Source organism: Pantherophis guttatus, chromosome 8 (assembly GCF_059756535.1).
Source record: "Pantherophis guttatus breed Tessera chromosome 8, ASM5975653v1, whole genome shotgun sequence".
Lineage (NCBI taxonomy): Eukaryota > Metazoa > Chordata > Lepidosauria > Squamata > Colubridae > Pantherophis > Pantherophis guttatus.
This window is the reverse complement of record NC_142070.1, coordinates 53,286,023-53,300,045: the sequence shown is the minus strand read 5'-3', so window position 1 is coordinate 53,300,045 and position 14,023 is coordinate 53,286,023. Positions and strand designations below refer to the sequence as shown.

Below are 14,023 nucleotides of genomic sequence, written 5' to 3'. Positions count from 1 at the left end.
TTTTTTCCCCATTACTGGCCACTAAATGACCCATGTTCAGGGATGATCAGTAGAATTGATACCAATTGTTCTGTAATAACAAGCCATACATGGTTCAAGCCTCTGAAAACCACCTTCCTCATGTTCTGGTGCATATATTGAAAGGATATTCTAAATGTAGATTTGAAGAGTCCATGCCATGTCTGTTAAGTCCGGACACAAACAGAAGGCAGGACGATCGTAATGAAGTAAAAAACTGTTTATTTCAGGCAAAAAAAAGAGCCTTGGTAGTACAGGGGTTTAAGGCACCCTGTTATTAAGCTTTTTAAGACCAGCTGCCTGCAATTACTGCAGGGTTCGAATCTCGCCAAGGCTCAAGGTTGACTCAGCCTTCCATCCTTTCTAAAGGTAGGTGAAATGAGGACCCAGTTGTGGGGGCAATAAGCTGACTTTGTATAAATATACAAAAGGATGAAGGCTATTGCTGAGCACATTGTAAGGCGCCCTGAGTCTTCGGAGAAGGGCGGCATATAAATCAAATTAAAAAAAAAAAAAAAAAAAGAGTCCATGCCATGTCTGTTAAGTCCGGACACAAACAGAAGGCAGGACGATCGTAGTGAAGTAAAAAACTGTTTATTTCAGGCAACAGGAACAACAACAAAATAACTACAAACTGAGGGCTGCCCGAGGCTGCAGCTCCTTTTACCAGGAGTTATCCAGCCTGTCAGCCACTGACACTTGTTCATTTTCCCTCTGGGAAAATGATCCATCCCTGGCCACCACATATAGCTCCTAGCCAATGCTTTCATCCTCACAATTCCTGGATGCCCCACATGCAATGCTTCCAACACAGCTTTCCTTAAGGTTTGTAGTATAACAACTCTATCCCCCCATAACAAACACTCCTTCATTGCAGACATTTCCACTTGCCGGATTTTAAATGGTTTAAGTTCATCCCCCAATGTTCCATTTCGCCACCCCCTCCATGCCCAGTTTAAAATTTGCGCCAAAGTTTTGTCTTTTGCCATTTGCCTTGCTATTTCGGCCGCTGTGATGGGGCCCTTCGTGATTTCTTCTATTTGAAGGATTGATGATGCCGGTGCACGGTCCTCCACCAGGTCTGGGAGTGGGCATTGGCTGCATGGTCGATGGTCTTTTCAGGTTGGTGTATCAGACAGTATTTGTATGCAGCCAAAAAAACTTTCCATCTTGTCATCCTGGATGACAATATGTTTGGGGTTGGTTGGTCTCCTGCAAGAATACCTAGAAGTGGCTTATGGTCTGTGATGAGTTCAAATTCCCTTCTGTATAGGTATTTGTGAAACCTTTTCACCCTGGCGACTGCAGCCAACGCTTCTTTATCTATTTGACTGTAATTCTGTTCAGCTTTTGCAAGTGTCTTGGAATAAAATGCAGTCAGAGCTCCCTTGCCGTTTGGTAGTCGGTGGCTGAGTTCAGCGCCAATGCCAAAGGGGAGAGGCGTCGCAGGTCAGGATGAGTGGCAAAATGTCATTGTATTGTGCTAATACGTGGTTTGACATTAAAACTCCTTTTATTTCTGTGATGGCAGAAGCTTCTTTATGTCCCCAATGCCAAGCTGCCTTCTTAACCAATAGCCTGTGGAGTGGTTCAGCAACAGTTGTCTTCTGCGGCAAGAAGATACTATAAAAATTCAATAGTCCTAAGAATGCCTGCAGTTCTGTCTTATTTTTTGGTGTAGGGGCTTCCTTAATTGCCTTCAGCTTGCTGTTGGTGGGGTGAATGCCCGATTCATCTATGAGATAACCCAGAACCTCGACCTGGCGTATGGCTATCTGGCATTTTTCCCTCTTTACTTTAAGCCCTGCTTCCTGGAAATGGCTCAGGGCTATTCTTAATTGGTGGCTGAGTTGTTCCATATTATCTGCTGCCACAAGGACGTCATCGAAATACGGAACTACTACTGGGATGCCCTGCAGGAGGCAGTCCATTAAACTCTGGAACAAACCTGGTGCCACACTAACTCCGAATTGCAATCTGTTACATTTGAATGTCCCCCTGTGTGTCACTATGGTTTGGGTATCTGCGGTGGCAGCATCTACTGGTAACTGTTGGTACGCCTGGGTCAGGTTGAGTTTGGCGAAAATTTTGCCTTTGAAAAGATACGAAAAAGGAAAAGAAAAGTAGAAACGAAGGGAAAACTGTAATAAATGTCACATGCTCAATAATATTGGAGGTTTATAGAATGATAAGTCTTAACAATATGAATAAACCAGTTGGGGGAAATGTAATATTTGGAATATTTCAAACTATATATTTGAAATATAATTAAAAAGAGAAAAGACAAATTAATAATATTTTAAGAACTAATCAGATTGGGTAAAATGAGAAAGGATTAAGAGGCGCTTTATAAATATATATTTGAATAAGTGGAAATTTATTGTTAAGATGTTTTGAGAAATATATTTAATGATTGAAATTGAATGTAAAACTGAATGAAATTGAAATGATAATGATTTAAATGTTATACTTGCAAGAAGTAAAGCAGAAAAAAGATATTGGTAAAAGTAAAAAAGATAAGAGATTAGAAAATTGTTTGAGTAAAGATTTGAAGGAAAAAAGAGAACAAGATGAAATATATTGTTAATAATTAAAAAGATAAGGGATTGGGGTTGCCTGAACTCCACAATGGAAAACATTAAATTGAAAATGAATACAGCAATAGAGAGAGATGAAGGAATTGGAAGGGAGGAGGAAGGAGAGAGAGGGACAGAAGAGTAGGGAGGAAGGAAGGGAAGGGAAAGTAGAGTAGGAGAGAAGGTAAGATGGGGGGAAGAGAGGAGGAGGAGAAGGGAAGGGGAAGTAGAGAAGAGAAGAAGTAGGTGGGGAAAGAAAGTTGGAAGGAGAAGAGGGAGCGGAAAAGATGAAGTGGAAGAAACGCAGCTCTGAACAAACAAATATAAATATATTAAGAAAAAAAATGAATTGTTTAAGAATAAAAGAGGACAAATATGTACAAATAGTAAAGTTAGAATTTAGGGATAAATGAAGAAGGTGTTATGTATGCAAGTATAGAAATACTGAGATATATTCAAAAAAAAGGAAAGGGGGGAAAACGATATTGACAAAAATTGTAATTGAGTAAAATGTATTTGAATTTGACTAATTGTATAAGATAAGAAATGACCAACACTGTTCAAAAAAAAAAAAAGATGTGGGTGAGGGTGGGAGAGGAGAAAAGAAAAAAAAACAATAAAACTTGTTTTTAAAAAAAGAAGAAAATTTTGCCTTTGCCCAATGAATGCAACAGATGCTGAACCACTGGCACGGGATATGTACTCTGTTGCAATGCTTTGTTAATTGTACATTTATAATCAGCGCAGATGCACACAGACCCATCTGGCTTAATTGGCATGACAATAGGGGTCTCCCACCTGGCGTGGTCGATTGGCTCCAAAATTTCCTGTGCAATTAGATTGTCTAATAGTTCATCTATTTTGGGCCTGAGAGCAAAAGGGACTCGCTGCAGCTTTAATCGGACAGGGGCAATATGGGGGTCTAGCTAAATGATATAGGGGTCCCCTTGTACTTGTCTAGAGTCCCGTCGATGCTGTCTTGGTGGAGATGATGGATGCCTGGTATACCCAAGCCTAGGGCATCGAACCATTCTACCCCAAGTAGGCTGGGTAGGTTTTTGTCCACTATTGTGGACCTTGAATTTCTTGAAGCTTATTTCAAAGAGTCCGCTCCTGATCACTGGAATGTGTTTCCCTTGGTAGTCCTTCAGCAGTGTCTTTTGTGGTTTTAATTTCTGCCTGGTGATTCCTGGGATCGCTTTCTTGATCATAATCCAGGACACAATGGACATATAGGAACCCGTGTCCACCTCCAAGTTGCATGGGGTTTCCTCTATTTCCACCGTGATATGAAATTTCCTGGACTTTTTTGTATCAGAGTGCCCTACTATTGTCTGATTTATTTTTCTCGCTTCTGCCTGCCAGTCTTCATGCTGCTTGTATTTTGAAAATGGCACCTTCAAGAATCCCGGTTGTTGGCCATGTGGTGGTGGCTGCGCTGTGTTTTGCCTCTGTTGGCAGTTTGCTGGCTGGGCAGGCTTCAGCTATGTGTCCCTTGTGATCACATTGGCGGCAAATAGTTTCTTTGAATCTGCAAACCGCCCTGGGATGGTTCCCTCCACATCCAGCACAGTTCTGGAATCTTTGCCCTGCTTCTGCCGTGCCAGCCTTCCATTCCGATCTTATTCGGTGGATATCCTCATCCTCTTCGGAACTCTCACCCCCTTCTGTAGCCTCTTGATAGCCCAGCATTTCCCCCCTCGAGGAATGGATGCTATTTGCCTTCCAAATGGAGGTGGCAGATTTGTTTATTTCAGGCAACAGGAACAACAAAATAACTACGAACTGAGGGTTGCCCAAGGCTGCAGTTCCTTTTATCAGGAGCTGTCCAGCCTGTCAGCCACTGACACTTGTTCATTTTCCCACCGGGGAAAATGAACCAATGAGTGAAGACTGATGTAAGACTCACTCCTACTTGCATATTCAACAATGTCAGTGAGGTAATCATTATCATCCCCATCTAATTGTATTACTTCCCAGGGATTTGCAGTCTGTCCACTTTAAATTCCACATAGCTGTCATGTTGTGTGTGAAAAGATCTTTTGGTCTCTAAACTGCTGAGAGAGAAAAAAAGTAATTTATACTGTTACCAAGCAGTATAAGGACAAAAAGGGCAAGGAAATGACATAGAAACAAGGCAGGGAATATAGATGAAAATTGGAGATTTAAGAGTGGTACAGGGGGAGAAAAAAAGAATGGGGATATAGTGCTGCTACTGCGTGATTATCAGAGAACAAAACGACATTTGTACATTTTTTTCTGTCTATAAAAATGTTTTAGAAAAGGCTGGTATAGAATAAGTCATGTTTTAGGTGAAATAATCCTTTGTCATTATCGTAATGTTAAAAAGTTTTAGTTGTATGTTCTTATTCTTATCTGAATTTGTTAAGATCACGTTCCTCTTCTTTTATTTAGAAGTTCCACTGAAACTTGGTAGTCTTCTAGCATTTGTATAGAAGTCAATGGCATAGGAGAGTGCTGGGTCAAAGGAATACTTGTTCTTAACTTTTCTGTGTGTGTCTGTGTATACAATGTGATAGCTTATTTTAAACACTTTGCCAGTTAGGAATGAATTTGTATAAAGCCAAAGTCAGTTCCATATACTTTCAGGAGTTTATATTGTTTTTCACATCCATTATCTTTAGAAATTAGCAGAAAATAACCAAGTGAATATGAGGCAAAGAAGAGAAACAGATCTCACTGTAAAAGAGGACAAAAGAACAATTTATGATAGTGACTATATGTAAGGCAGCACATCTCCCTACATTTCTTGTATTAACAAACATCTCCAGTGGATTTGGTAACTTGACTTCCTGGTTGATAATTGCGATATGAATACATCTTCAGCAATTTGATTTTAGAGAGCTTTGTGATAATTCTTTAATTAAATTGAATGATTGGTCCTTTTCCCCTAAAAGAAGATAAAATGGCTCAGTAATTTTCCCCATTTTTGTGTTTTGAGGCATTGGTAAACTGTTTCCCCTTTTCTCTTTTTTCCAGCTCAGTGGCAACAACAGTCCCAAACCACTAAACCAAAGAAGGTGCGTCCCTCATCCAGTCGGTATGCAGCACTTTCTGACCAAGGACTAGACATCAAAGCTGCATTTCAGCCAGAAGCAAACCCAGGACATCTGACATTGCAATCTGTATTGGTAGAAAGTGATGATCTTTAAGTATTAGCTACCAGATATACCATTTCCTTTCAAATTGAAAACACTGAATGCCATTGTATGGTTCAATGATAATTTACACCACTGTACACAAGACAGACACCTCTGTGTGCAAAAGAATCCAGCCACATCTTTCTTGTTCAGTATAACAAATTAGGAGTTAGTAGAGAAAAATGCAGTCTGCATATACAAATCACCTTCACTATAACCATTTCTTATTACATTGTAGATAATACTGTTTTGAATCATCCTATTCACAAGTGTTAAATTGAGTGAAATTTTGCAAAACTAAATATGCTGCACACATATCGCTAAGTGCCTTTGCAGTTTGTAGGTGCTATTAATTGTAATGAATAGAAGTGCACTGAAAAAATATATTAGGAGTGCATTATAATGATAGTTCAGATGAGCAATGAATGAATAAAGCAAGATGGAAAAGGGAAGAGAAATAAGTGACGTTTTTGTGTTTAAAATTGACTTTCTAGTCTCAAAGGAAATAGGACGTGTTAGTTTTGCTTTAATTGCATTAGGGTAGGTAAAGTAACCTTAGAAGGCTTTTGACTTTTGCCTGTGGATGTGATGCTTAGATTCATGTTACTTTTATAACAGTGAGATAAGAGAAAAGGCAAAAGTGAGACCTTTCTCAAGAAATGATATGTGAGCAAAACCTCGGTGCTTTTTAAAACAATATTGGAGATCTGATTGAGTAGAATATGTGATAGAAAGGAAGATAAGTAGGAGTATAGAGGAAGTGGAAAATGGGTTGAGTTTGCAATAAAGGTTTAAATAATTTGCATACCATAGAGAATAGATAAGTAAATGTTGGGGAATACAAGGAAATGTTGTTACATTTTAAGCACTGCTTGCATGTATACTCGAGGTTATATTTTTGTGTTCTTGATTACTGCAGTATGAATAGGAACCCTGCCTATGGCTGAGAACTTGTGAAGAACTGAAAATAGTTAACCAGCCAGAAACCTAGCTGGTTTTTTTCCAGTTAATAGATTTCACTTAGATTATATTAAGCAATTTTGATTCAAAATGAACTCAGCTGAGAGGGAGTAGAAGGCTATTTCAGTTAGATCTGCTGAAAATAATGTAGTCCGATGGTACAATAGTATTCTGCTACAAAAGGAAAACACTGTATTCCTTATATGAAGCATGTTTATAGTACTTTATTTATAATTAAAAATCTGAATCTTTTTCTCAACTCAGTTATTCAAATACATACTTTTTCGTAAAAATAGAAAAAAAAGTTTTGTAATATGCAGTGCCATTTATTTTGCATTAACTGCTATTCCTGTATTGCTTTTGCCCTTTGTTATTAAGTACACTATTCAGATTTTTAGTAACTAATAAAAATTTCTATCACAAAAGATAATTACTTTTCTATGGAAGCTTGTGCAGATGATAACAATTCAGCAATAGGAATTTGGCTTATTTGTATTGTCATATATAACTATCCTAATACTCTGGATCTAGGAAATTGAATCCTTGCCCAATTGTCAATGTGACTTTTTTAGCTTAATTACTATTTTTTTAGTTTAACTAGTGGCGATTTGCTGCTTCTTTTTATTTGTATTTATAAATCTGTACAAGCATACTATTTTGGATTGTTGAGCTAGTATCATAAGGGTTTGACATCAATAAATATTACACAAATTTCAGAAAAAAATGTATTTTCTTGGTTAAAATGCTAATAATTCTTAATGAGACCTCAAAGAATAAAACAGCCTACTAGAGGGTGGTTTCATGGAACTTCGTGAGGTTTACTTCTAAGTTGTAGTTTAAGATCGTACTGCAGGTAGTCCTTGTTTAATGACTACATTGGGATCAGCAATTCAATCATTAAGTGAAGTACTCACTCAGCGAAACAACATTATTTTATTATTTTATTTCAGGTTTCTTTTGCTTCACAGATCTGCAAAAATAGTAAATGTGAGAAGAGCTTATAAAGTTATTTTTTAAATCATCGCCATAACTGCAACTAGTCACTGAGCGATCAGTCTCTAAACAAAGACTATCTGTATATAATTCTTAATCAATTCTGTTGAAGATCATTTCTTCTGATGTTTCCTTTAATAAGTTATAAGAACAAGTGGGAGTTCCAATTTAAAAATACATTTGCAATTACAAGATTTCAGTATCACATTTTATATTTGTGCATGTTGGAAAAGAGGGCTGTTTCTATTCTAGACAAAAATAAAGCAAAGAACTAATATAGAAGTTTTAGCACAGTAATCACTCTGTAAACACTGATAATAAGTTACAAAAGACCTTTTTCATATTAGTATGCCATTTTCTACCTTGACTGACACCTGAAGCTGTTTTATATTGATTCAGAGCCTTGGCCTATTTATGAAGGCTTTTCTGACTTGTGGGTACTCTAGACTCCCAGATGAAGAAGTATTTTCCAATATTTAATGTTTGGACCCATTGCTGGCTAAACAGTTCTACCACTGACCTGATATTTGTGATAATTTAAGGCAGTGATAGCTAACCTTTTTGCCATCATGTGCCAAGAGCGGGGGGAGGGCAGGGGGTCACAAACGGCCCACACCCATAATTCTATGCACCCTGCACCTCCGCGCAGGTGTGCACAACCCCTCTCCCTGCTTTTGGCACACAATGGCACAGTAGGCCCATTTTTTGCCCTCCCCAGGCTCCAGAGCCTTTCTAGGAGCTTGGGTAGGGTGAAAATGGCCTTCTCCACCCCCCTGGAAGCCCTCCGGAGGCTGGACATGGCCCATTTGCCAACTTCTGGTGGGACCAGAAGGCCTGTTTTTTGCTCTCCCCAGGCTCAAAAGCCTTTCTAGGAGCATGGGGAGGGTGAAAATGGCCTCCCCCCCCCCTCGAGGCCCATTTGCCGACTTCTGGTGGGACTGGAAATCAGCAAATGGGCTGTTTCCAGCCTCTGGAGGGCCTCCGGGGAGGTGGGGAAGGCCGTTTTTGCCCTCCCCGGGCTCCTAGAAAGGTTCTGGAGTCTGGGGACACCAAAAAATGGCCCATCCCCACCCCCCACCCAGCCCTCCGGAGGCCATAAAGAGCCTGTTTCCCTGCTTCCGGTAGGGAAAATCAGCTGGCATGCGCCGGAGCTGAGCTCGCGTGCCCACCGATATGGCTCCACGTGCCACCTGTGGCACACGTGCCATAAGTTCGCCATCACGGACTTACGGCAACCATGCCTTAAATGAACATTATACATAACAATTAATTGCTAAATAGCAGAACATATGTTTGACATGCACACCATATCAGTGAACCTACTATATGGAAAATACATTTATTTTCCATATAGTAGGAATTTAGTTTAGAATTTAGAATTTATTTAGTTTATGAAAATCATGCAAAAGAGAAGAGAAAAAAATCATTTGAGAATAAAATCTTATATGAATTGACTGAATGATGTCCAATAGTATTTTTGCATTGTCTGTATGAAGGTTCTAACAGCAGAACCAATTCCTGTATTTTAAATCACTTTCATATTTAAAAGCTTTCAAAATGGTATTGAAGGTTATTAATGCTGTTCCTTTGATGTGACAATAGGATGCTGTATATCTTGGATTCAGTGTTGCAGCAACATCTGTAAGCCATAATTAGACTTTACCTTTTAGATTTTAAAATATCTTCAAACATTCCAAACTCTTTCAACCTGGACATTATAATCTCTTTAGGTAGCTTGGAGAATAAATAGATAAACTACAGGGCCTCAGCTGGACATTATCTTTCCACTGCTCATTTCATTGTTTCATTTTATCCAATTCTCCCTAGAGGCCTCTCCCTACATGTATGACAAAACCCTGCCCCAAAAAACAGCTGAAGTGTGCTTCAAAATAAATACTGTAGACAAAAATTATCTTGTAGGTTGAGTTAAAAGTATACAATTTCACTTAGGTCATACACAATACCACTTAACTGCTAATTCCAAAAAGAAGTAAGTTGGAACCAATGGGCATTGTTTTCCCCAAAATTTTCATAATAAAAATAAACTGTTTGTTAATTAAATGATGAAGAGCCTCTCTTTAGGCTTATGCTGATGGTTTATAGCATGGCAGTATTCCATTATTTTTTCAGTTTGATGAGTCTAGTTGATACAGGCAAACATGCACAAGAATGTATCTGTGGCCTAGATCATCCATTACTGTCTACAGAGAGAGTTGGTGTCGAGTCCTGCCGGAGCTCGCCATCAATGGGGTGTGTGGGAGACGAAGGAGTGGAGATAAGCAGCCGCAGAGAACACACAAACAGTTCCTGGATAGCAGCATTCAGGGCAATGATTGATGACGTTGCTGGGCCTCTCCGATTCTGCTGTCCTCGCTGCTCGCAGCTGTTACTGTTAAGGGAGTGGGGGGTGCTTGATTGATAATCACCGGATGTATGTTTAAGGGGCTGAGTTTTTGTTAAATAGCGCTGTGGTGTGATTACACCCAGCGCTGACTTTGAACCAAACCACCGACTTGTACTTTACTTTTGACTGCAAGCTTATCATTGCCAAAGTAAACCCTGATTCTCTGTGTGTTACTGGTGATTATTTCCTATCGCAGTTCTGAACGAACGACAAGCCGAGAGAAAGTCAGCGCTTGGTTCCTTTTCGCAAGAGGTGAGGATTCCCTGTGGCTTTGCAGCAAAGGGGGATATGGCAGAAGGGACGGCCTTGGAAGAGCAGGAGTGTGGTGGAGATGTGGAGGGGGAGGAACCACTGATAGAGGAGGTGAAGGAGAGTGTGGAACAGTTGGCAGTGAAACCAAAAGTCAAGCAACCCAAGAGCGCCCCGCCCCGGCCGGAGGAGGAGAGTTTTCCAGGACAACGGGCTCGGACGGGGGATTGGTGGCACAGCTCTGTTCTCCTCGGGCCACGGATGCCAACACCCCCTCGCTTGGGAGCATCTTTCCAGGGCTGGAGGGAAAGACGATGGACTGAGGAGGATGAAGGGGATTGGGGGTATCCTGCTTCATCCGGTCCCAGCACCATGGATACGCTACGTGAGCGTTTTGGGGAATCTGGATTTCGTGACGCCCCATCCTGGCAGCCCTGGGTTGCAGGGCTGGAGCCTCCAGGTTCTTCTTGGCAGGATACAGGGGTGACCGCTTCGGAGACCCAGTTCCGGCTCACAAGTCCTAAATTGAGGATGGAGCGGACCTCTAGACGATCCATGGACCAACCCCCTCCAGAACAAGACCAAGGTGCCTCATCGGGAGACCTTGGAGCCGGTCCTGAGCCCCAACCAACGCAATTGGCAGGGGGCTTACCTGTTGGGGGTCGTGGGGCGGCGAGGGACCAACCTAGGCAGGACAGGAGAGCGACTGGAGCAGCGAGGACCCCAGGCCCCATGCCTTGGCCTCCGGGGGCCCCGCCGGGGCTGTGGGTCCCGCAGGCCGTTTGGGGACCACCTGCCCTGCAGACTTCCTTTGACGGAAACCCTGAACGAGTGGCTATTTTCTTAAGCCAGGTGATAAGCCATATGGACCAATATGGACAGTGGTATCCCTCCCAGTGGGCTATGGTGGTTGCTGTTACAGGGGTCCTGACGGGAGAAGCAGCTGAGTGGGTGGCAGGCCTCCATGCTAAACATGCAAGGGAACTCGTGGACCTGGGACGATTTCTGGAGGCTCTTCGTGCCAGATTTGAAGACGAAACAAGCGCCCAGGTTGCAGAGGGGGATTTGTTTGCGCTTAAGCAACGGGGCGTACCAGCAAAGGAATATGTACAGGAGTTCCGAAAGATTGCGGCTCGGTTGGTGGGGTGGCCAGAACGTCTTCTGGTGCACCAATTCCATAAAGGACTAGACCGTGATTTACGGCAAGCCTGCGTGTACCGGGGCTTGCCCCCCAAGTTGAGTGTGTGGTACAAGGCAGCCATCGAATTGGACGTCGGTCTCCGAGAATTCCGTATACGGGGTGAAGGGGTTGCAAGTCAAGGAAAACGACCAGCAGAACGCACACAAACACCCAAGGAGACTAGACCGAATGCTGGCTCCGGCTTGGGGGAAAGGATCCAGCGGCCTGCGTTTCGTTGCTTCAGATGTAATCGCCTTGGTCATCGAGCAGCCGACTGTCCTCATCCCATGCCCCGTAACTTGGACCAAAACCCCCCTCCTAGAGCTGTGTTGAGAGGCAGAGGCCGACCAACATCCGAACGGTCCCAAATGACTCGAACATCCTGTATGGAGAGGGATCCCCTGGCTACAGATACTAAGAAAGTGGTGGCGGAAAAGTTCCCGATTGCGGCTGGGGATAGTGATGATGACGATGAGGACCCACATGACCCGATGGTGAGCGACCCCATCCGACCTTTTGTGGTACCAGTCGTACTCCGAAACCCACGGGCCACCACTGGACGCCGATATGAGGCATTGATTGATTCAGGGTGTACTCGTTGTTTAATTCGTAGGGCGATAGTTGACGAGCTTGGGCTGCGGGTTGTGCGGTTGAGAACCCCTATTACCTTTGAACAAATGGATGGTTCATTGCTGGGAGGGGCACCAGTGACTCATATAACAGAAAAGGTGCACCTCGATATTGGGGAGCACACCGAAACTATTCGGTTTATTATAGTGGAGAAAATGTTAGAACCAGTGATTTTAGGATTAGCATGGTTGGACAAGTGGGCTCCTACGATATGGTGGGAAGGGGGTTTTCGCAAACTTCGATTACCGTTGGGACCTCCCCCTACCAAGGAGGAAAAGGAGCCAGCAGGGGGAATAGAAGCAGAGAGCCCACCAGTAGACACGACGTATCCTGATGTGTATAGGGATCTCGCCAGAGTCTTTAGTGAGGAGGAATGTGAGACCCTGCCCCCTCACCGGCCTACGGATTGCAGTATTGAGTTAATACCCGGGGCGAAGCTACCCAAGCCCCGGATGTATTCAATGACACAACCCGAACTAAAAGAATTACGGAAATATATAGACAAGAACTTGGCCCGGGGTTTTATCACACCTAGTCGATCAAAGATGGCTGCCCCTGTCCTGTTTCGTGGGAAGAAAGACGGGGGTTTACGCTTATGCGTTGACTTCAGAGGTCTCAATGCAGTGTGTGTGGAGCCCCTCTATCCACTTCCCTTAATGAAGGACCTGTTAGCTGCCCTAGCCACCGGTCGTATCTTTACGAAACTCGACCTACGCGAAGCGTATTATAGGATACGAATCAAACCAGGGGATGAGTGGAAAACAACATTCAATTGTCCCTTGGGAAGCTATCAGTTCCAGGTCATGCCGTTCGGACTACAGGGCGCCCCTGCGGTGTTCATGCAGTTCATCAATGAAGTGCTGCATGAACATCTGTACAGGGGTGTCCTTGTATATTTGGATGACATCTTAATTTACACGCAAACTGAAGAGGAACATATATCTCTGGTCCGACAGGTCTTAGACAAATTATTAGCTGCTAAGCTGTACGTGAAACTATCCAAATGTGAGTTTCACAAAAAGAGGATAGATTATCTAGGCTATCGAATATCAGAGAGCGGGGTAGAGATGGATCCCAGAAAAGTCCAGGCAGTGCTTGAATGGCAGGCCCCTAGAACCAGAAAGCAATTACAGAGCTTTCTAGGCTTTGCAAACTTCTATCGGCAGTTCATTCCCAGATTTGCTGAAATAGCCCTACCACTAACAGATCTGTTACGGACCAAACCGGCCACAGCTAAACCAAAGCCGGGACAAGCGTTGACGTGGTCGTCAGCGTGTCAAATGGCTTTCGAGCAGTTAAAAACACTCTTTGCTCAAGAACCAGTACTCAAGCATCCAGACCCAACGCAGGCATTCGTAGTCCAAGCAGATGCTAGCGACGTGGCTGTAGGAGCAGTACTCCTACAAAGAACACAGCAGGGAGGGTTACAACCTTGTGCCTATACGTCTAAAAAGTTAACCACGACAGAGCGGGCATGGGCGATCTGGGAAAAAGAGGCATTCGCGGTCCGTTGGGCGTTGATGACATGGCGACATCTCTTGGAGGGGGCGTCTCATCCTTTTGAGGTATGGACGGACCATAAAAACTTAGAAGCCTTACAAACGCCCAGGCGACTATCTCCCAAACAGATAAGGTGGGCACAATATTTTCAGCGTTTCTCTTTCCGGTTGCGGTATGTTCCTGCTGGGAAAAACTTCCTGGCTGATGCACTGTCCCGGATGCCACAGTATAATAGCAAGCGAGAGGAAGTGATAGAACCTCTAATTGCACCTTCCCAAACCCTATTAAGACTTACAGAAGTAGATGGTCACTTACGTACCGAGTTTAAAACAGCTTTACAACAGGATCGATG

At 42.8% G+C, this 14,023-nt stretch overlaps 1 protein-coding gene across 47 annotated transcripts in view; it reads left to right on the top strand.

The window, feature by feature from the left end:
• PALLD (palladin, cytoskeletal associated protein) overlaps positions 1-7,439 on the top strand; it is a 456,066-nt gene extending 448,627 nt beyond the window's left edge. For all 47 annotated transcript variants that reach the window (XM_087875167.1, XM_087875165.1, XM_087875164.1 and 44 more), the window contains one exon: positions 5,595-7,439. In XM_087875167.1, the coding sequence (XP_087731293.1) occupies positions 5,595-5,767 (173 nt within the window). In that variant the 3' untranslated portion in view covers positions 5,768-7,439. The remainder of the gene's footprint in view (positions 1-5,594) is intronic.
• The last annotated feature ends 6,584 nt before the right edge of the window (positions 7,440-14,023 follow it).